The sequence below is a fragment of the Athene cunicularia genome (genome assembly GCF_003259725.1).
Source record: "Athene cunicularia isolate RWA chromosome 2 unlocalized genomic scaffold, athCun1 chr2_part1, whole genome shotgun sequence".
In the NCBI taxonomy this organism is placed as follows: Eukaryota; Metazoa; Chordata; class Aves; order Strigiformes; family Strigidae; genus Athene; species Athene cunicularia.
Genome location: NW_020799095.1, coordinates 87,236,936 through 87,253,741, shown reverse-complemented (window position 1 = coordinate 87,253,741; position 16,806 = coordinate 87,236,936). Strand labels below are relative to the sequence as shown.

The following is a 16,806-nucleotide window of genomic DNA, read 5'->3' as shown; positions in this document are numbered from 1 at the left end:
AACGGGCCAACTCTTTCCCTTGTCTTATTCTGATTAATTACCTATAGGATGTTTTCTTCTACCTACTCTATTGTTAAAACCATGCTTAAGGCACACTTGGCCCACACTTTATTTCAATTTCTATGACCAAAACATTGTTCAGGGTGAAATTCAGAAGATTTGGAGGGTGAAAAGTATGTGACCTTATCAGTTCTGGGGGCTTCGGTCATTTCTGTCTCAGTAAGCTCCTCCAATATTTTCAGCCATAGACTTACCAGGTTTTGTCCCTCAATGTTCAGACTGTCCAGATCAGTGCTTATGATAAATCAGAGCACAAATGAAACATGATGGAATTCTCTCCTTTAAGTGAACCAATGTCAGGATGCAAGCCTCCTTCAAAACTGTACACATTGGCAAGTCAGAGTATAAATGAACCTTTGTTACCAAAAAAAATTGATTTTTTTTGCACTTCAGTGCAATGATCTTGGGTGTAAAAATCACACAAAGGAAAACATGTGTAGTTTTTACTGTAGACAGACAAATAAACCCCAGAAGGGAATTAAGTTTATTCAGTACAGCAAATGTGATGTAGTAAGACAAAGATAAACAAGGCTGTAACAGTAGGTCTCTTTCTTTTAAGTTAATTGCTATTAATGGAGGAACTAGTTCCTTGGAAATCTGATATTAGTAGCTGTATTTGTGTACTGAAAATTATGCAAATCTTACCTCAGAGAACCTTTGTACATCCTGAGTTAAAGTTCCTACTCTCTTCCACTGATAATATTTGAGTAACTTCAAAATTGCTGGATTCACCGCATTATCAGATGGCACTGTCCGGAAGAAATAAGGATATTTTTTCTTATCAGCCAACTCTGGGGTTGTTGCTGCAAATGAAAGCTGAAAAAAAAAATCAAACAACAAAAAAATGAAAGTCACCATAAATCATCTAGCAGCCAGAAGAAAACCTTTGTTCATCTCAGTCTAACACAATCCACACATTGCAGTCATGAAGGGAATTTTCATCACCACACACTTTGGAAGTCCTACCAGCACCATTTATTCATTTACTTTTAAAGGGAATTTTGAAATACCTTGGCTTTATAAACCACCTGCTACAAAATTAAACTAGGTAATTTTCAGTCAGTGATGTAAAACTCTCCGAGATCATGCATCTTAAACATTGTGCACAGCAAGAAAGTTCTAAAGGAACAAATCTCTGTATTCCCCATCAACTTCCTTCTACGTTCTCTTCATAAAAGTTGAGAATAGCTCCAAGGGGATATTCTCAAACTCTTATATATCTTTAAATGAGAGGGTGAACCTCTAGCAGCACTTCTTCCTATCTTCAGGTAATAAAACAGGTCTGTGTAGCAGAAAAAGACAAAATAATTATAGCAGCCAAGGCTACAACTCAGAAGTTTACCTAGCTCCCAGTTTCCTCTACTGAAGCAGTCCCCTGTGATCTGCGTTATCAAAGGGGACTCAGTGGCTTATTACACACATCTGAAAACACCAGGATTTGTACATGGTTTGAGAATTCTTATAATGAAAGAAAAGACAAAACCTTTCAACACCCCCCCCCCCAAACCCCTAAACAGAAAACTTCACTGAATTCTTCTGCCCAAATTAAAGGCAGCATATTTTTGTGAATGATTAATATGCCTGCATATTAACTTTTTGAAAATGCTCATATTCCAAAAACACTTGTGATCATTTCTTCCTGTAGTTTTTTAGGATGCTAGGAATGTGTTTCTCAAGCTTTTTTTTTGTCTTTTTTTTAACCATGCATAGCAGTTGAAGGTTTTTTTTTAAAGTACTGATTTAAATGGTTTGACTGTCAAAAAATAAGCTAATACAGTTATACTAAGTCTTTCAAACTCAATAAATTCAGAAAACGTAGGTATAAGTGCATCCAACATAGTATTAAGTTTACACTTTCTTCAATCAAGTATTCAGTATATTGGGGATAGATATCCTTTTTTAAAATAAAGAATAGACAATTTTAATCTGAAATAACAGTTCTAACTTTTTCTTCATGTTTACAAAACCTAGATTTAGCCTGGCAGAGACAGGACTCATTCTCTACATGATTTAGACTCACAAAGAATATATTGAACTGTTATAACTGCCTGAATATAGTGTTTTTCCCTAACTGAAACCCCTGAAATCCAAACAATTTAAAGTCTGCATAACTAGAGAGTTTACACTATACAGTTCAAAAAGAGAACAGGCTTGGGGAGGAGTGGCTGGAGAGCTGCCAGTCAGAGAGGGACCTGGGGGTGCTGATGACAGCCGGCTGAACAGGAGCCAGCAGTGTGCCCAGGGGGCCAAGAAGGCCAATGGCATCCTGGCTTGTGTCAGCAATAGCGTGGCCAGCAGGGACAGGGAAGGGATCTGACCCCTGTACTCGGCACTGGTGAGGCCGCCCCTCGATTCCTGTGTTCAGTTTTGGGCCCCTCACTACGAAAAGGACATTGAATGACTCGAGCGTGTCCAGAGAAGGGCAATGAAGCTGGTGCAGGGTCTGGAGCACAGGTCGTACGGGGAGCGGCTGAGGGAACTGGGGGTGTTTAGTCTGGAGAAGAGGAGCCTGAGGGGAGACCTCATCGCCCTCTGCAGCTACCTGAAAGGAGGTTGCAGAGAGCTGGGGATGAGCCTCTATAACCAACTAATAAGCGAAAGGACAAGAGGGAATGGCCTCAAGTTGCACCAGGGAAGGTTTAGGCTGGATATTAGGAAGCATTTCTTTACAGAACGAGTTGTGAGGCGTTAGAATGGTCTGTGCCCAGGGAGGTGGTGGAGTCCCCATCCCTGGAGGTGTTCAAGAGTTGAGTTGACATAGCGCTGAGGGATATGGTGTAGTTGGGAACTGTCAGTGCTAGGTCAATGGTTGGACTGGATGATCTTCAAGGTCCTTTCCAACCTAAATGATTCTGTGATTCTGAGAAGATTCTTTCTCTTCACCAGTCAGCAGCTAGAGAATATTTTTAAGACCTTCTACTGCTGTGTAATTCTAAGGTAAAACATTTTCAATATAGCAACTACTTTTAAATTAGATTTTATGAGAAAAGTTTACTATGAGGTGTTGTAATATTGTCATCATGATTTTCCAAAACCATATTGGTTGGCTCACCTAGAACTTCATAATATTTAGTAATCAGCAATGAGTTTGAGAAGAGCTGATTTCAAGGGAAAATAATGAAGGTCTGCCAGGCAGACCTAGCCAGCCTTTCTGTCTAGCCTTGTAACACTGAACATCATCCATCCACTTATCAATGTAAGTGAAAATAAGGATCTGTATCTCTGACTGAAAAAGAGAGAAAATTTGACTTTAGAAATCCAGTATGAAGAGGAATGCTTTTCAGCAGCCTGACTTCTTGCAGCCTGGTGACTGCAAAGGACTTGCTTTTCAAGTTATTATGGTTTGAGATCGAATGTAATTTGATTGATCCTTAAGAAAAAGAAGTAAAGAGCAATGCTGAAGTAATAGTAGAGACAAGCAACATCAGCAAGTTTGAGTAGCTCAGGTTCACAGATTGAACAGTAAGTTTTTCTGGCAGGAAGTACAAAAATCCTTAGTAATGAGGAGTATATAGCTGTAAGCTGGCTTTATGATGAAGGTCTGTGATATAAGCAAGTCAATTCAGATCCATTCTTTGACATTTTAGTGATTAAAGTGCCTAAATTAATATCTAATTGCCCAAATTTCCTTGGGAAACAATGAAGCAAAACCTTACCTCTCTTCACTGACTAAAGAAAGATGAAGAAGACACGTAACTTAGATTTCTCAGCCATGTAAAGTGAGATGAGATGAGATGAATCCAGGTTTATGTATAATATTAATGACACCTAAATTACAAAATAACATTCCTCTTCATTTTCTTTTTGAAGAAAGGTTTTATTAAAATATAAAATGAGAAAATTTCATGCTCAAAGAACTCCTGGAATGTAGGATGTTCAGATGTTTTTCTTTCAAGCATCACATATACCATAGCTGGTCTCATTCTGCATCACTCTGCCATTTTAATAAGACACTCATGAGAGATTGACAAATAACTTGATTTTTTTCCCCCTTCCTTCTTTCTCACAAAAGTAATTGAAAATATTTAACTTTTCACAAAATAGTCTGTATAAGATTTTGGGGACATGCTATGAACTTAACCCAATATACTGCTTGAGAGGGACAAGGAGGGAAAAGGAAGGAGGACTCATTACGTTTTAAAAAGTGGTAATGAAAAGATCACATTAATAAAATAAATTGACACAATGTAGGCTTTCTGGACAAGTATGTGATATAGCATGGCTATATGGAAATATCAGTAAAATATTCATCACAAAAACTTTAATCTATGTGATAAAACAAAATCACAACAGAGTCCACCTGCATATGCATTGAGGTGGTACAGCCCTTGTTAACTGAGCATAAATTCTCTGTATTTTAGGGCTAAAGTTTTTTATTCATGTCTGATTTGAAACTTGAACCTATTGAAAGACAAAGTTTTCACAGTTTCCTCATTTCATTCTACAGGACTGAAAGCCATAGAGATATGATTCTTCTTTTTGTTACAGAACTTCTTTTTATAACTTTTAGTTATTTAGTCAAAAATCTGTATGAACAGCAATCTCACTGCTCATATAACTCCTTGCAAACCAAAAAAGTACTGTTTTTCACAGTACTGTATTTTCAGAGCATACATATTCATGCATTGCTAAAAAAAAAAAAAATGTTACAGGTGCTACATAGCTGCCTCTCTGCATACAGGAAGAGTGAGAGATAAAAAAAGGTATAAGCGGGATTATAACTCAGCAATAAATGCCTGTGGGCTGTATAATGTCATTCTTTCACAGAAAATTATTTCACATAACTGCTAAAGCTGATGGCCAAAAGCCAGACTTCTAGAAGGGATGAAAGACAGGAAAAGGTTTTTTTTTTTTCAAATGGCTATAAAATGGAGGACAGAGAAGACATATACCAGGTGACAGATCAGAATTGTGTGTGTGGTGTTTGTGTGTGTGCATATGCAAACAGGATCTGTGTGTCTGTGTATGCAGATCTAGATAAAAAAAATCATTCATAGATAGATAGATAGATAGATAGATAGATAGATAGATAGATAGATAGATCGATCGATCGATCAGTTTGAACATTGTCAGAAAAAATAAAGCTACTTCTCAGGTTATCCCTGAGAAATCTTTCTTTAGAATATCTGCTTACAATTTGATACAATTTGTGAGTAACTGCTTTTGAACTTAAGATGACTGTATGTAGGGAAACATACATAAATTATGACTCAGAGGGTGAGTTTAGAGATGAAAGTTTAAAACTTTTAAATGCAAAATAACATTTACCATTCAAGTAAGAATATTAACTACAGTACAAAATAAGAAAAAAATAGAATAAGTATTGAAATAAAAAGTATTTATTTCTTCGTAAAAAGTTCTGCTGCCTTAATACCACAATTAAGTCCACTCAAATTCCAGAATGAAATAATTTAACAGTTAAAATTGGCTGTTTCTGATTTTTTTTTAAATTATTCCTATTGCTTGTATGTTCACTATTTAGATAAATTATATTTAGCAGGGTTTTATCAGAATGCATTTTGTCTGCACATGTTAAAGAAAAACAATAATGTTAATACATAGAGTCAGTATGAAAGGAATCACTGTAAAAGGACTTTCAAGCCCATCATTTGAAGTTCATTTATGTATGCAATGTTTAGGTTACTGTGGTATTCCCCCTGTAATACACCACACAGACCACGTGGCAGCAAAAGCACAGCTAAACTAGGGAGGTCTGTGTAGGGTGGCTGCAAGCCAGTATTTCAGAAAAAGTCCCAATCCCACTGAAGTCAGTGCCAAAACTTTCACCAACTTCCTTAGAGCCCAGATTTCAAGCCTGGCATCTGAGTACCTGGAAATCAGATCTAATCAGTGAGATTTAGCTAAACTGGCATAACTGTAACTTTGTAGGTCATCCTGACATTTTGCAGTGTGCCTAGACTCAGATCTGTAGTCATGCATATTCTTCTGTTTTTGAAAGATAAATACAGGACTGGCTCAGGAGTGAGCTGAGCAGTTGTGTTTCATTGCTAGCAATGGAGAAGTAGAGCACAAACACAGCTAATGGCTTTATCTTACTCTGTGAATAGAAAGGAAGCAACACATAACTGTTCTGGAATGGATCCAGAGCAAAGTTATTCAGGAAATGGTGTGAAACAGAAAAACAACAAAACGTTAAAGATGATGGAGAAAGGACCCAATAGCACTATGTATGTAAAAGAGTGTCTGATGGTAAAGAATTTTTTGCCCATAAAGTGTAGAACACGAAAAGAGAAGAGGAAGAGGGAGAGGGAGAGGGAGAGGGAGAGGGAGAGGCAGAGGCAGAGGCAGAGGAAGAAAAGAAAAAAAAAAAGAAAAAAGAAAAAGAAAAGAAAAGAAAAGAGAAAAGAAAAGAAAAGAAAAGAAAAGAAAAGAAAAGAAAAGAAAAGAAAAGAAAAGAAAAGAAAAGAAAAGAAAAGAAAAAGAAAAAAGAAAAAAAAGGCTTGCAAATTATCTAAAATTGAAAAAGCCAGTGAGGCAGATTTTATTTTCAGATTAAAAAATCTCCAACCAAACATTATTCTACAGAAATCAAAGAAATTTCTTTGTCTTCGCACTGAAAGTAGAATTTGATAATGGAGCAGACAGGAGAAGAGACAATGTTATACAACTGTTATGAGAGATGCTTCAGCCTAATATGACAGATGGCCAGGTTAAGGCATTTGAACTGGTGGACTTCACTGAAAAACTGAAAAATATACAGAGGATTTTATTAAGGAGGTTTTGGGGTCAGGTATACATTTTGTTAAATTAAATTTTTCTCCAGAAAGATTTTTTGGTTTTGTTTTTATAAACAGGAAAACATTAATTGTGTTGAAAATCCATACAGTTTCATGGAAGGGTAGAACTCTGCAGAAGAGGAATAAAACCTACCTCTATAACCCTACATTAAGCTGAAATGAGGTGTGTTAGATTAAACCAAAACCATCAATCTAAAGTGCATAAACAGTCACTCTCACCTAAGGCAACAGGTTTGTTTAGAAGTCACATTTATTTAAGAGGATTGTATTAGCTAAAGTAAATCAATAACAGAAACCCTTAGCAAAGTTACTGTAGGTCCATAAAACCAGGAGGGCAGGAAACCACACTCCCCTCAAAGTGAAGAGTGGCCTGTGGAGCAGAATGGCTAGGGGATCGGAAGCATCCCCCACCACAACCTCCCCAGAAGCTCAAAGGAGGCCCCTGACATCTGGCAGGAGGTGCCAGAGCATCCGGATTTGTCAATCCCAAATTGAGAATGAGGTGTCAATCCTGCCACTTGCTTTGCCAAAGGAGAAGGTTGTGAAACCAAGCTACACACTGTATGCAAAGAGTATTATACAATGAAGGGAAAGAAGAAAAAAAAAAAAAAAAAGCGCCTTAGGTAACAAGGTAATCTCCCTTTAATAAAATGTCATCTGCTAAAACAACTGATTCATGTTTTCAAATGGGGAAAATTAGTTTACTCTGCACCACAGAGATTAGCTTAATTTTCCTAGGCTTCTGTACTGTGGCTTGTATAAACATTTTGTTAATGATCTCTAGAAATTTAAATCTGCCCCTATTGCTGCAAAATTAGTCTAGACGGATTTTTTTAATATATGGCATATATCCTGTACCTTTTCTAGAAAGCTCAATTATGCTGATTTATCAACACTGTTAAACAGGACATAAACTGCTGATTCAATAGATTGTTGATATAATTTATTAACATAATAAATAAAGATTTCATGTCATGTATGCTTAGATAGAAAGCAATATTTCTGCAAAAAAGGAAAATGCAAATATTTTTTTTCCAAAAGGGAGGCAGAATGTCAGAAAGGTCCATAGAAAACATTCTTACAATGATACACAATTGCACAATTGCGCATATAGAATCTTGTCATAGGAAAATAACAAGGATGAAACTCAGGAAGATGATAATTTGTGACAATGTGTACTTGTGACACCACACACCATTCCTTTGTGTGCCTTGCCAGGAGCTCTAATGCTTTGACAAGCCTATGCCAACAATAAATACTCTAGTGTGGGCATGTGATGACTTGATGGTCCTAGGAGCTTGAAGGACCAGAATGGAAATTAATGAATATTGAAGAGTTAAAAGATTTTCCTGCTGCAATCCTTGAGACAGCATTAGATGATGTCACATAACAAGTGAAACCATATACTCTTAACCCAGAGACAGAGAATAGATTGAAGTGTAACAAATTGTACTTTTAACTGAATGGTAATTGATGCTTTGTAATAAATATTAAAAGGCACAAATAATGATTTAGGCTAAATATTAACTCACTATTTAAAGATTTACAGTAACTTTCCTGCACAAGCCACTTTGCCCAGATGTGCAGTCCAACTATCACTGAACTTGATCTTACCACTAGTCAAGTTATGAATAAGCTTTAATACAATAACAGTACTTGAAAGAAGAAAATTGTGATATATAATCAAGAATATTAAAGAGAACCTTAAGAAATACATGATAGCATGTAAAGTAAAAAATGATATATTAGACTGTTCCTTCCCACCCCACTGCATAAAATGTATCATCTAATCAACTTTGATGGATGATTTTGAGAAAAGGTATGTTTAAATAACATTGTAAAGATGGTTGGAAACACCTGTATGTTTGGAAAATATTTCAACATAAGAAGCTAAGTGAAGCAATCTCACTGATGGAGGCATTGCATAGGTCTTCAAAGCAGGTGAAAGCAACACACAGTAATAAAGATCAAGGAACAAATATAATGTTTCTTGACAATTTGCCTGCACAGCTGCTGGTGATAAGAGTGTCTATATATAGACAGTAAAGGAGCTGTTTCTGAACAGGACCTAGGAATCAAAGTGGCAGTCTTCCTTACTAGCTATACTCTAATCCTGATCCCTGAATAGCACAGGTGATGCACTAACATAAGTCGAAAGAAGAAAGAAGGGGTACTAAAGAAAAAAATATTATCAAGAAATTATGTTTTTCCAGCAGCGATAAATCAGCTACATTTTTACTTGTCATAAACACTCTTTAAATATTTACTTTAATGAAAGCTCTGGAGACTCCATCATACTTACATTCAGATGATTTTATGGGATTGGACAAACTTTGATGCTGTAACAAATAAAACTAACGATCATTAAAAAATGTTCTATTAACTCTGTAAGGGCTTTCATTATGACAGTTGCAAAAGCAAAATAAAGGTCTGGGAGAATATCTATGATGGCTCACTAGCTGGTACATGGGCAGAATGCCTCATCCAAATGAGAACATAAAAATACACATTGTATTAAACACACTGGACAAGAATGGATCTCATGGATGAACATCCCTTTCATCATCCATAACACATTACCCATCTGATTAGAGCTACTGTTCCTTTCAGAATCAGATATTTTGCCAAATACTCCTGCCCAATATCATCTGCTGTTACCTTCATTAATTCTGTGTCTGAAATTGCTTCCACTGACTGCCTTTTGGCACCTGGGAGTTTCCAGAAAAAACACTTCCAGCTGGTCTCAAGGTTGGAAGGCACCCGCCTCCATGCTGATGGCATTCCAGTGAATTAATCCAATCACAATAAGACTGATATTCAGCTGCATGCTGCTCTGGAGACATTTCAGGAAGCAATTCTGGCTACTGAATGAATCAATATTTTGAGGATAAAAACTAGTTTGGATAAAATAAAATCCATATGAGAAGTACTTCAGCTGAAAGATGTGTGCCTGTCCAGTACGGGCAAGAAGGATTCAGTCCTGTTTGCTTCCCACTTGGGCAGCCTGACCTACTCCTGACACAACTCAGTAGGAAGTGCAGATGTCTGAACTCAAGAAGTCAGACCAGATGGTAAAGTTTGGTCTTTTGGTGTTAGAATTTTCTACTCCCATAAAGTCTGTGGGCTATGTTGAAGAAAAGTGATTGAACTGATGCTCAGCTGAGAGGGGTTTTTGTCTTCAGGTAATGGAGAGGATAAACACTAGCTGAAATTTGTATCAGACCTGCTGAAACAAATGAAGAAAATGATCTAGACATTAGCATTACCGCTTCACCTGCCTCTTGGGCTGAAAGATTAAAACTTCCACCCATCTGTTCGCACCAGCCAGAGCCTAGATTTAACAACTTTGTAGAAAAAAAGTAAATTAAGGGAATGCCTAGAACAACATTTCAGGTGGACAGAAAATAGCATAGTGTTCAGAGCAGAAAAGAGATACAGATCAAATCTGAGTCCAAGTAATGGGATCCACTGTAAATTCTAATAAATAGTGCCTAAAAAAGTTAATGCATTCATGTTACTTCTGAGACGTGCCAAGGAAGTATATCATGGAGTTATGGAGAGTGTCCTTCAATTCAATAGTTAACAGTGCAAACAGTAAAGTTAATAGAGACTTTACAGTTTATAGTTTCAGCAGACAGACAGCTAAACATGAGGCAGAATCACCTCGTACAGATTACCCCATCCAAAAGTCAAAATTCAGCAAATTCAGCATCAGGCTTAACTTGATTCTTTCACTGTTAATGGAAAATAAACAACCGCTATCCCCTTTTTAGTGCATAATTCTTTGGACCATTCATTTGAAAAGGTCTATCACAGTTTGAAGCAGGTCTCAAAAACAAAACAAAACAAAAAAGGAATAAATCTGGCAAACATTAATTGCTTTTTCTACTCTCCAGAAAATATTTTCTGATCAACATTAGGCACAAATCATTTACATCTAACACAGGTGTTTTGCTTACTGCTAGAGGTTGACCAGAGCATTGAAACTGAATTGCAGATCTACAGAAGTTGCTGCAAAATTTGTTTTCATTTCCAAACAGAATGAAAGACAGAATCTTTTGAGCATTTTCATAAATGGAGCTGCAATGAGAAAGAGGGTTGTATATCTTTGTCTGTCACACTCAGTTGCTTAGCATTTGGCTACTGGTCTGGATTATACAAGAGTTCAGCTTCAAATCCCTGCTATGCTTCAGTCACAGCATTATTGTTTATCCCAAATCAAGAAGAGTCTACTACACTCATAGTCCCACTATCCAGCTTGCTTGTCTCTTGTCTATAACAGATTATCCTCAAAATTTAGTGAAAACCAACAACTTCATAAAATATTTCGCCTTTGATAGAACAGGCTATATTGCCATAACCCATTAAAAAAAAAAAGTATTCTTTCCAGACCTATTCATAACAGCGTGTTCCTGGCTGGATGCCCAAACTATTATCATTCTATTAGTATTGTTTGTTTGTCAGACTTCATCCAGCTAACACATGTTAAAACTACAGCTGTCCTGTCTACATTTAGATTTTAAATAAGATATCTGTTTTATTATTTGTCTCCCTCTAGATGATAAAAAGGAAGGAAAAACTTCCCCTTAATTGTGCAATATGAGGGTGTCCTGTTCCTGTGAGTGAATGAACCCTACACTCTATCAGAAATGGGGAGAAGGACTATTGGCAAGATTTAAAACGAGAATTTCCCAGTTGTTCTCTGAAATAGACACCCTAATACAGTCTCAGTTTCATCCTTTCCACCTTTCATTTTTTTTACTGAAGAAATAAAGCACACCATGTTAACTCATGATTTACTAAAATCCTTACAAGAATACTTTTTGCACAGCCCTAAGTCACGAAATAGTTGTTTGTTTATTTCTTCATTCTCTGGTTCAAACTTAAGCAAGAAATCCCAGATTTTTTAAGCCAAAACAGGTGACATCCTTACTGTGCAATGTAGTGATACATGGAGCAGCACAGCTCAGAGATGCCTTATCAGGTCTTGGGAGCAATACTCCAGCACTAATTCTGCACTCTAGCTGGGCTAATTTGTCTTTTCTTTCAGCTCTGTAACTTTTCTGATATTTTTCAGTGCTGCATGCTGCAGTCATACCCCACCAGAAGTGTTTAGAGTGTAGTCCAATACCAGTCGCTTGGAACCGTATCTTCTCAAAAAAGGGATAAAGAGGGGCTATACTACAGAAATCAAGGACTTGCTGGAGGCGAGATGATGAAATAAAAATTTATAAAAAAATCAGGGAACTTTCTTTGCCAACATACGTTGCCAGCAAAACAAGTACTGCTTGCCCAGCATCAAGGGCAACTTGGGTTACATTGCCACTAAAAACCTTCAGCGGAAATGGCAAATACAATTATGATTGTAATATATTTGGCATTAAAATGTCAAATGTGTCATTGATCTTCCTCTAAGAAATAACCAAGATCTCACATACTTTATTTTTTTCTTTATCTGTAGTCAATACAGAATTTTACAAGATGCTCTAGAAAGAGCAAAACCTTTCAGTAATATATGCAGCTAGGAAATGTTCATGCAGATATGTCTAGACAACCTAAATCACAAAACTATTTGTCAACTTACAGCTGTATTCTGTGCTTTTGAATCTATAACTGGTTGAAGAAAATCTTACAAGGCATTATAATTTATAAAATAAAAAATGACAGTCTTGGTTCAAGTATAGTTACAGAATAAAAATCCCCTTTCAAATGCCACTGAGGAAGTGGAAGAAAGACGGTGCCTCCGAGACATCAGCTAATTGTTGCCTGAGTAAACCGCAATGTGTTTTTCTCAATACCTATGGCTTGTAGGTCACTTCAGCAGTTACTATTAATTTAATAAGTGTTTCTTTATGTCTGCATTTGATTTTAAGTACAGTACTTGCCCCTGGTCTTAGAATGCATGCTGGGTAGAAAGCATTAACGTTATCTACACCATTTAAGATTACACATACTTCAGTTAGATCTCTCAACGATTTTTCCTTAGTTGCTGCCATTATCCTAGTTCCTGCAGGCTGAAAGCTGAATATTTTCTCTAAACCTTGTTATCTTTTTTGTCACTTACTCTATAGAACTGTTCACTACAATCCCATCCATTCCTGAAAATAGTCCTTATCAATCTGCTCTTACAATATTTTCCATAACTTACATCCATCCAGGTGAGAGAAAAGCTGAACTAAATCACATCCATATGTAGTATTAAACCCAGTGTAGCCTTAATTTTTCACATGCAAGTAACATCTTTGTGCTTGATCTTTGTCATGGAGCCAGGAAAGTGTTTTAGAATATAGTTTCATTTTAAATATTTCAAGAGTTATATTGATTTGAGAGAAGGAACTCATATATGAAAATTCAGTACATGCATTAGAGTTTGCTAGTGCTTATTAGTTTTGGAAGGCTGGTTTAAATATAATCTTCCGTAATTCAATCTCATGTAATTCATTATTTATTACTCACTTCTCATGTGCAGTAATTAAGTTGTAATTTTTAAAGTCACTTGCCTCTTCTCAACTCTCTCATCAGCAAACCAGTATTTTTTTGAATTGCCATTAATTCTTATACAACATTTCTGACCAAATTGTTGTCTTATTTGTGCCTTTTGCCTTAAAAAAAAAAAACAAAAAACAAACAAACAAACAAACAAAAAAACCACAAACATGTATCTTACGGCTTTGTCTGCTTGGTTTTAACAGTTTACTGTCTTTGGCTTCTGTTATTGTGGGTCCTGCTGAGTTCTTTTGGTCTTTTTCAAACACCACTCTTGGACATATTCCTGCCAAATGTGAACATGTCTACCGTTTTTACTGCCACTACATGGGACAAACTCTAGATGGGACAAAGAGCAGGGCAAATGGAAAGCACCTTTGATAAAGGTGACCGGTATGATTCCAGATCAGAAAATATAAACTGTTCAGCTGAAGATTTCAGATATCAAATTAGTGATCTGGATGGCTTTTCCTAAGGAATTATACTTTACTCCATGCTAACACACTTTCACTGTGAACTCTGAAGTATGCCTTATGGTTAAAATGATGTCAGCTTTATCAAGAATACATATCAAGAGATGGACCAACAACATGTATCAAAGTACAATACATGTATCAACGTATCTGGGTGAAAGACTAAGTAAGATTAATTATATTCACTATCTTTTTACAAGCAGGTTATACAGAAATTCTCTGAACAGTTAAGTTTGCTAAATAAACAGCATTTTTTTCCCCCTTTTAGACTTACCTACTGAAGAGAACTACCTATGTTTTTGAGAATTGAGACTCCTGGTATATTTGATCACTGATCCAGTAAGAAAACAGAAGGTAAACCACAAGTGACAGACCATATCTCTGCCTAAGCATTAGTAAAATGAAGGTACTTTTCCTAATGTGTGTATGGTATCTTTACCGCAAGTTCACAGAACGTCCTAAAAATTAATAGGGCATTCATAGTACTTATTTTCTTAATTTGGTTATCAGATTCATCCAGTTTACTAGCCATAGGTTGCTGAAACTGCCAGCTTTCATTTTTACCTTAGTAATAGTTTATTTATTCTCCAGCTTCCCAGAAATCTGATTTTCCCCTTGCAGAGAGATTCAGATTACTCTGAGCAGAAAAGCACCTCCCAGAGTACAGATAAGGAATGACCAGAAGGCAGAAGGCAGCCAGCTTGAATACAACCTCTTGACCCATTCCAAAACAAGGCTCTGAAGATAAAAAGCAGGGAGGAAACCCTGGCAGGATATAAGCAACAGCACGAGAACTGGATAAGAGATCATGATATATATGGACAAATGACAAGAGAGAGAACAGAAGAGATGCTGTTCAGAGTACAGAAAAAGAAAGTGACATTGTAAGAAAAGAAAGAGATGAACAGACCAAAACAAAACATGGACAGACACCATGGACAGATGCAGTGAACAGGAGGAATCTTGGCATTATTTATAATTGCTGAAAGCCTGGCTTTGTGAGTACTTGGGCTGATATATGCAAACACGGGCATCTAACCAGCTGCACAATTACATGCCCACATGTTCAATGAAGGAACTTCAGAGGTCTATAGCCACTGAAAAACCTGGGTCACTTGGACCTCAGAAAACAGCAAGTAGAGGATAACCTGCGCTTTCTGAAACTTTTCTTATGTCTACGTGAGGGGTTTACCTGCCAGTATATTTACAGCAGTGTAAAGCTTCAAGTTTGATGTGATTTATATTGGTACATCATAACTTGTATTGACTTGCCTGGGATAAACCTTAAGGTGAGATGAATCACTCCCTAGAAGCATCTGCTTCTCACTACTGTAGGCACTAATGGGAGACTACAGTGACTGTATCAGATGCAGCCACCTACACTGCACTTGGTCAAATGAATCCTATAAAAATTATCAGATCTCTATAGATACTTAACCATGTGAAGAAGCAGTGAGGCACCTAGAAGACACTTCACCCTCTTAACCCCTGAAGATTTTTAACTATTTGATCTCCATAAGATTTTGAACTAAATGGTTAGTAAAACTAATTCTTCAAAAATCATATTAAAAGGCAAATATAGATGCCACAAAATGTTCAAGTGGATCCATATCTTTACTGTCTGGAAAATTTCTAACCATAGTGCTAAGGTTTAAGGTAACTGAATTTCTCTCTATCTTAAAAATACTTGGAGATTCAGGTCAGGTGTGTCAAAACAGTCTTAAACTCGTCCTTATGTGAGAGAAGAATTATAACTCCCCAAAACAGGGCCTGAGAGAAACAGGCCTGAGAGAAAAAACAGCCCAAGAGAGACAAGGGGTGGTAGGGAGCAGATGCTCTCCAAGCCGAGGAAAGTCTCAAACACTTGCAAGTAGCGAAACTATAGTCACGGGGTGGATAGTGTGGAGTTGGGAGCTGATAAGGCTGCCAGGATAGCACAGGATGCAGCTGGGAGAGGGAACTCAGTGAAAGCAGGATGGTTCTGCTCTGGCGCATCTTGTACAGTTTCAAGGGTCATCTGTCCAGTGAATGACCTTTGCTTCATTATCTGTGAAATGCATATTAAAGTTGACACCCTTGAATATGCTAATGAAGATTAACAATAATTACATCATCCCATGAAGCACCCTATCCCACCCCATAAATGGGATATGTAAGTATGTGGGTCGACCTAGGGAACAGAACCAAGGAATTGTGTATAAATTGGGGAAGGGAGGAGGGGAGAGGGGAGGAGCAAAAAGAGAAAGAAAAAGAAGACATGAAAAAGTGAAGAAGACAGATGCATCCCTGATGAACTCGGATGGGACCAATGCAGGAACCTGGACTGGTGATCTTTTTTCCTCTGTTCTCTCTATCTCCCTTCTTTTCTTTTTCCCCTTTCCCTTCTCTACCATTAAGTAATACAAGGCATACTATATTGCTTACCGTAATTCATTATGTACTTAGCCAGTTATCATGTATCCAATTAGTACATTGTGGGAAGTTAATAAAAGTCTGTACTTTGAGACCTGTCTCACCGTTGTCCACTCCTTTGGCGATTTACAGATCTAAGTCACTTGTCTGAGCAGGATCAGATACCTTTCACCATAGTGTAATACTTCCACTTCTACATAAACAGTCCAAAGCAACTTAAGGCTGTGCTGGTTTAAGCCCTGCCGGGAGTGGAGAGCACGTTGCTGTTGCCCTCCCCCACCCTCAGCCGGTCGGGCTGGAAGTTAGGCACAAACCCGGGTTAAAATAAGAAGAAATTTAATACAACAGAGTGATAAAACAATCTGAACAACAACAGTAGCAATGATAACAACAATAAACAGCAATAACAGTGAACAAGACAAACGATGTAATGATATACAGAGAAATACCGCTAACTGGTCACGGAAAAAGCTTCCCGCCACCAAGCCTGTCAAAGAGCAAGGTAAAAAGGTTCCGCCCCTGGATCCGATGTCAGCATGGTATGAATAACCTGGCTGGAGATCCCTTCCACCTCTCTCTCTGCTGGGGAAACCTAACCCTATTCTAGCTGAACCAGG

At 37.2% G+C, this 16,806-nt stretch overlaps 1 protein-coding gene across 1 annotated transcript in view; it reads right to left on the bottom strand.

Moving 5' to 3' along the window:
- GABBR2 (gamma-aminobutyric acid type B receptor subunit 2) overlaps positions 1-16,806 on the bottom strand; it is a 469,556-nt gene that overhangs the window by 295,381 nt on the left and 157,369 nt on the right. Inside the window, exon 3 of the mRNA XM_026841737.1 lies at positions 706-876. Within this exon, the coding sequence (XP_026697538.1) occupies positions 706-876 (171 nt within the window). The remainder of the gene's footprint in view (positions 1-705; positions 877-16,806) is intronic.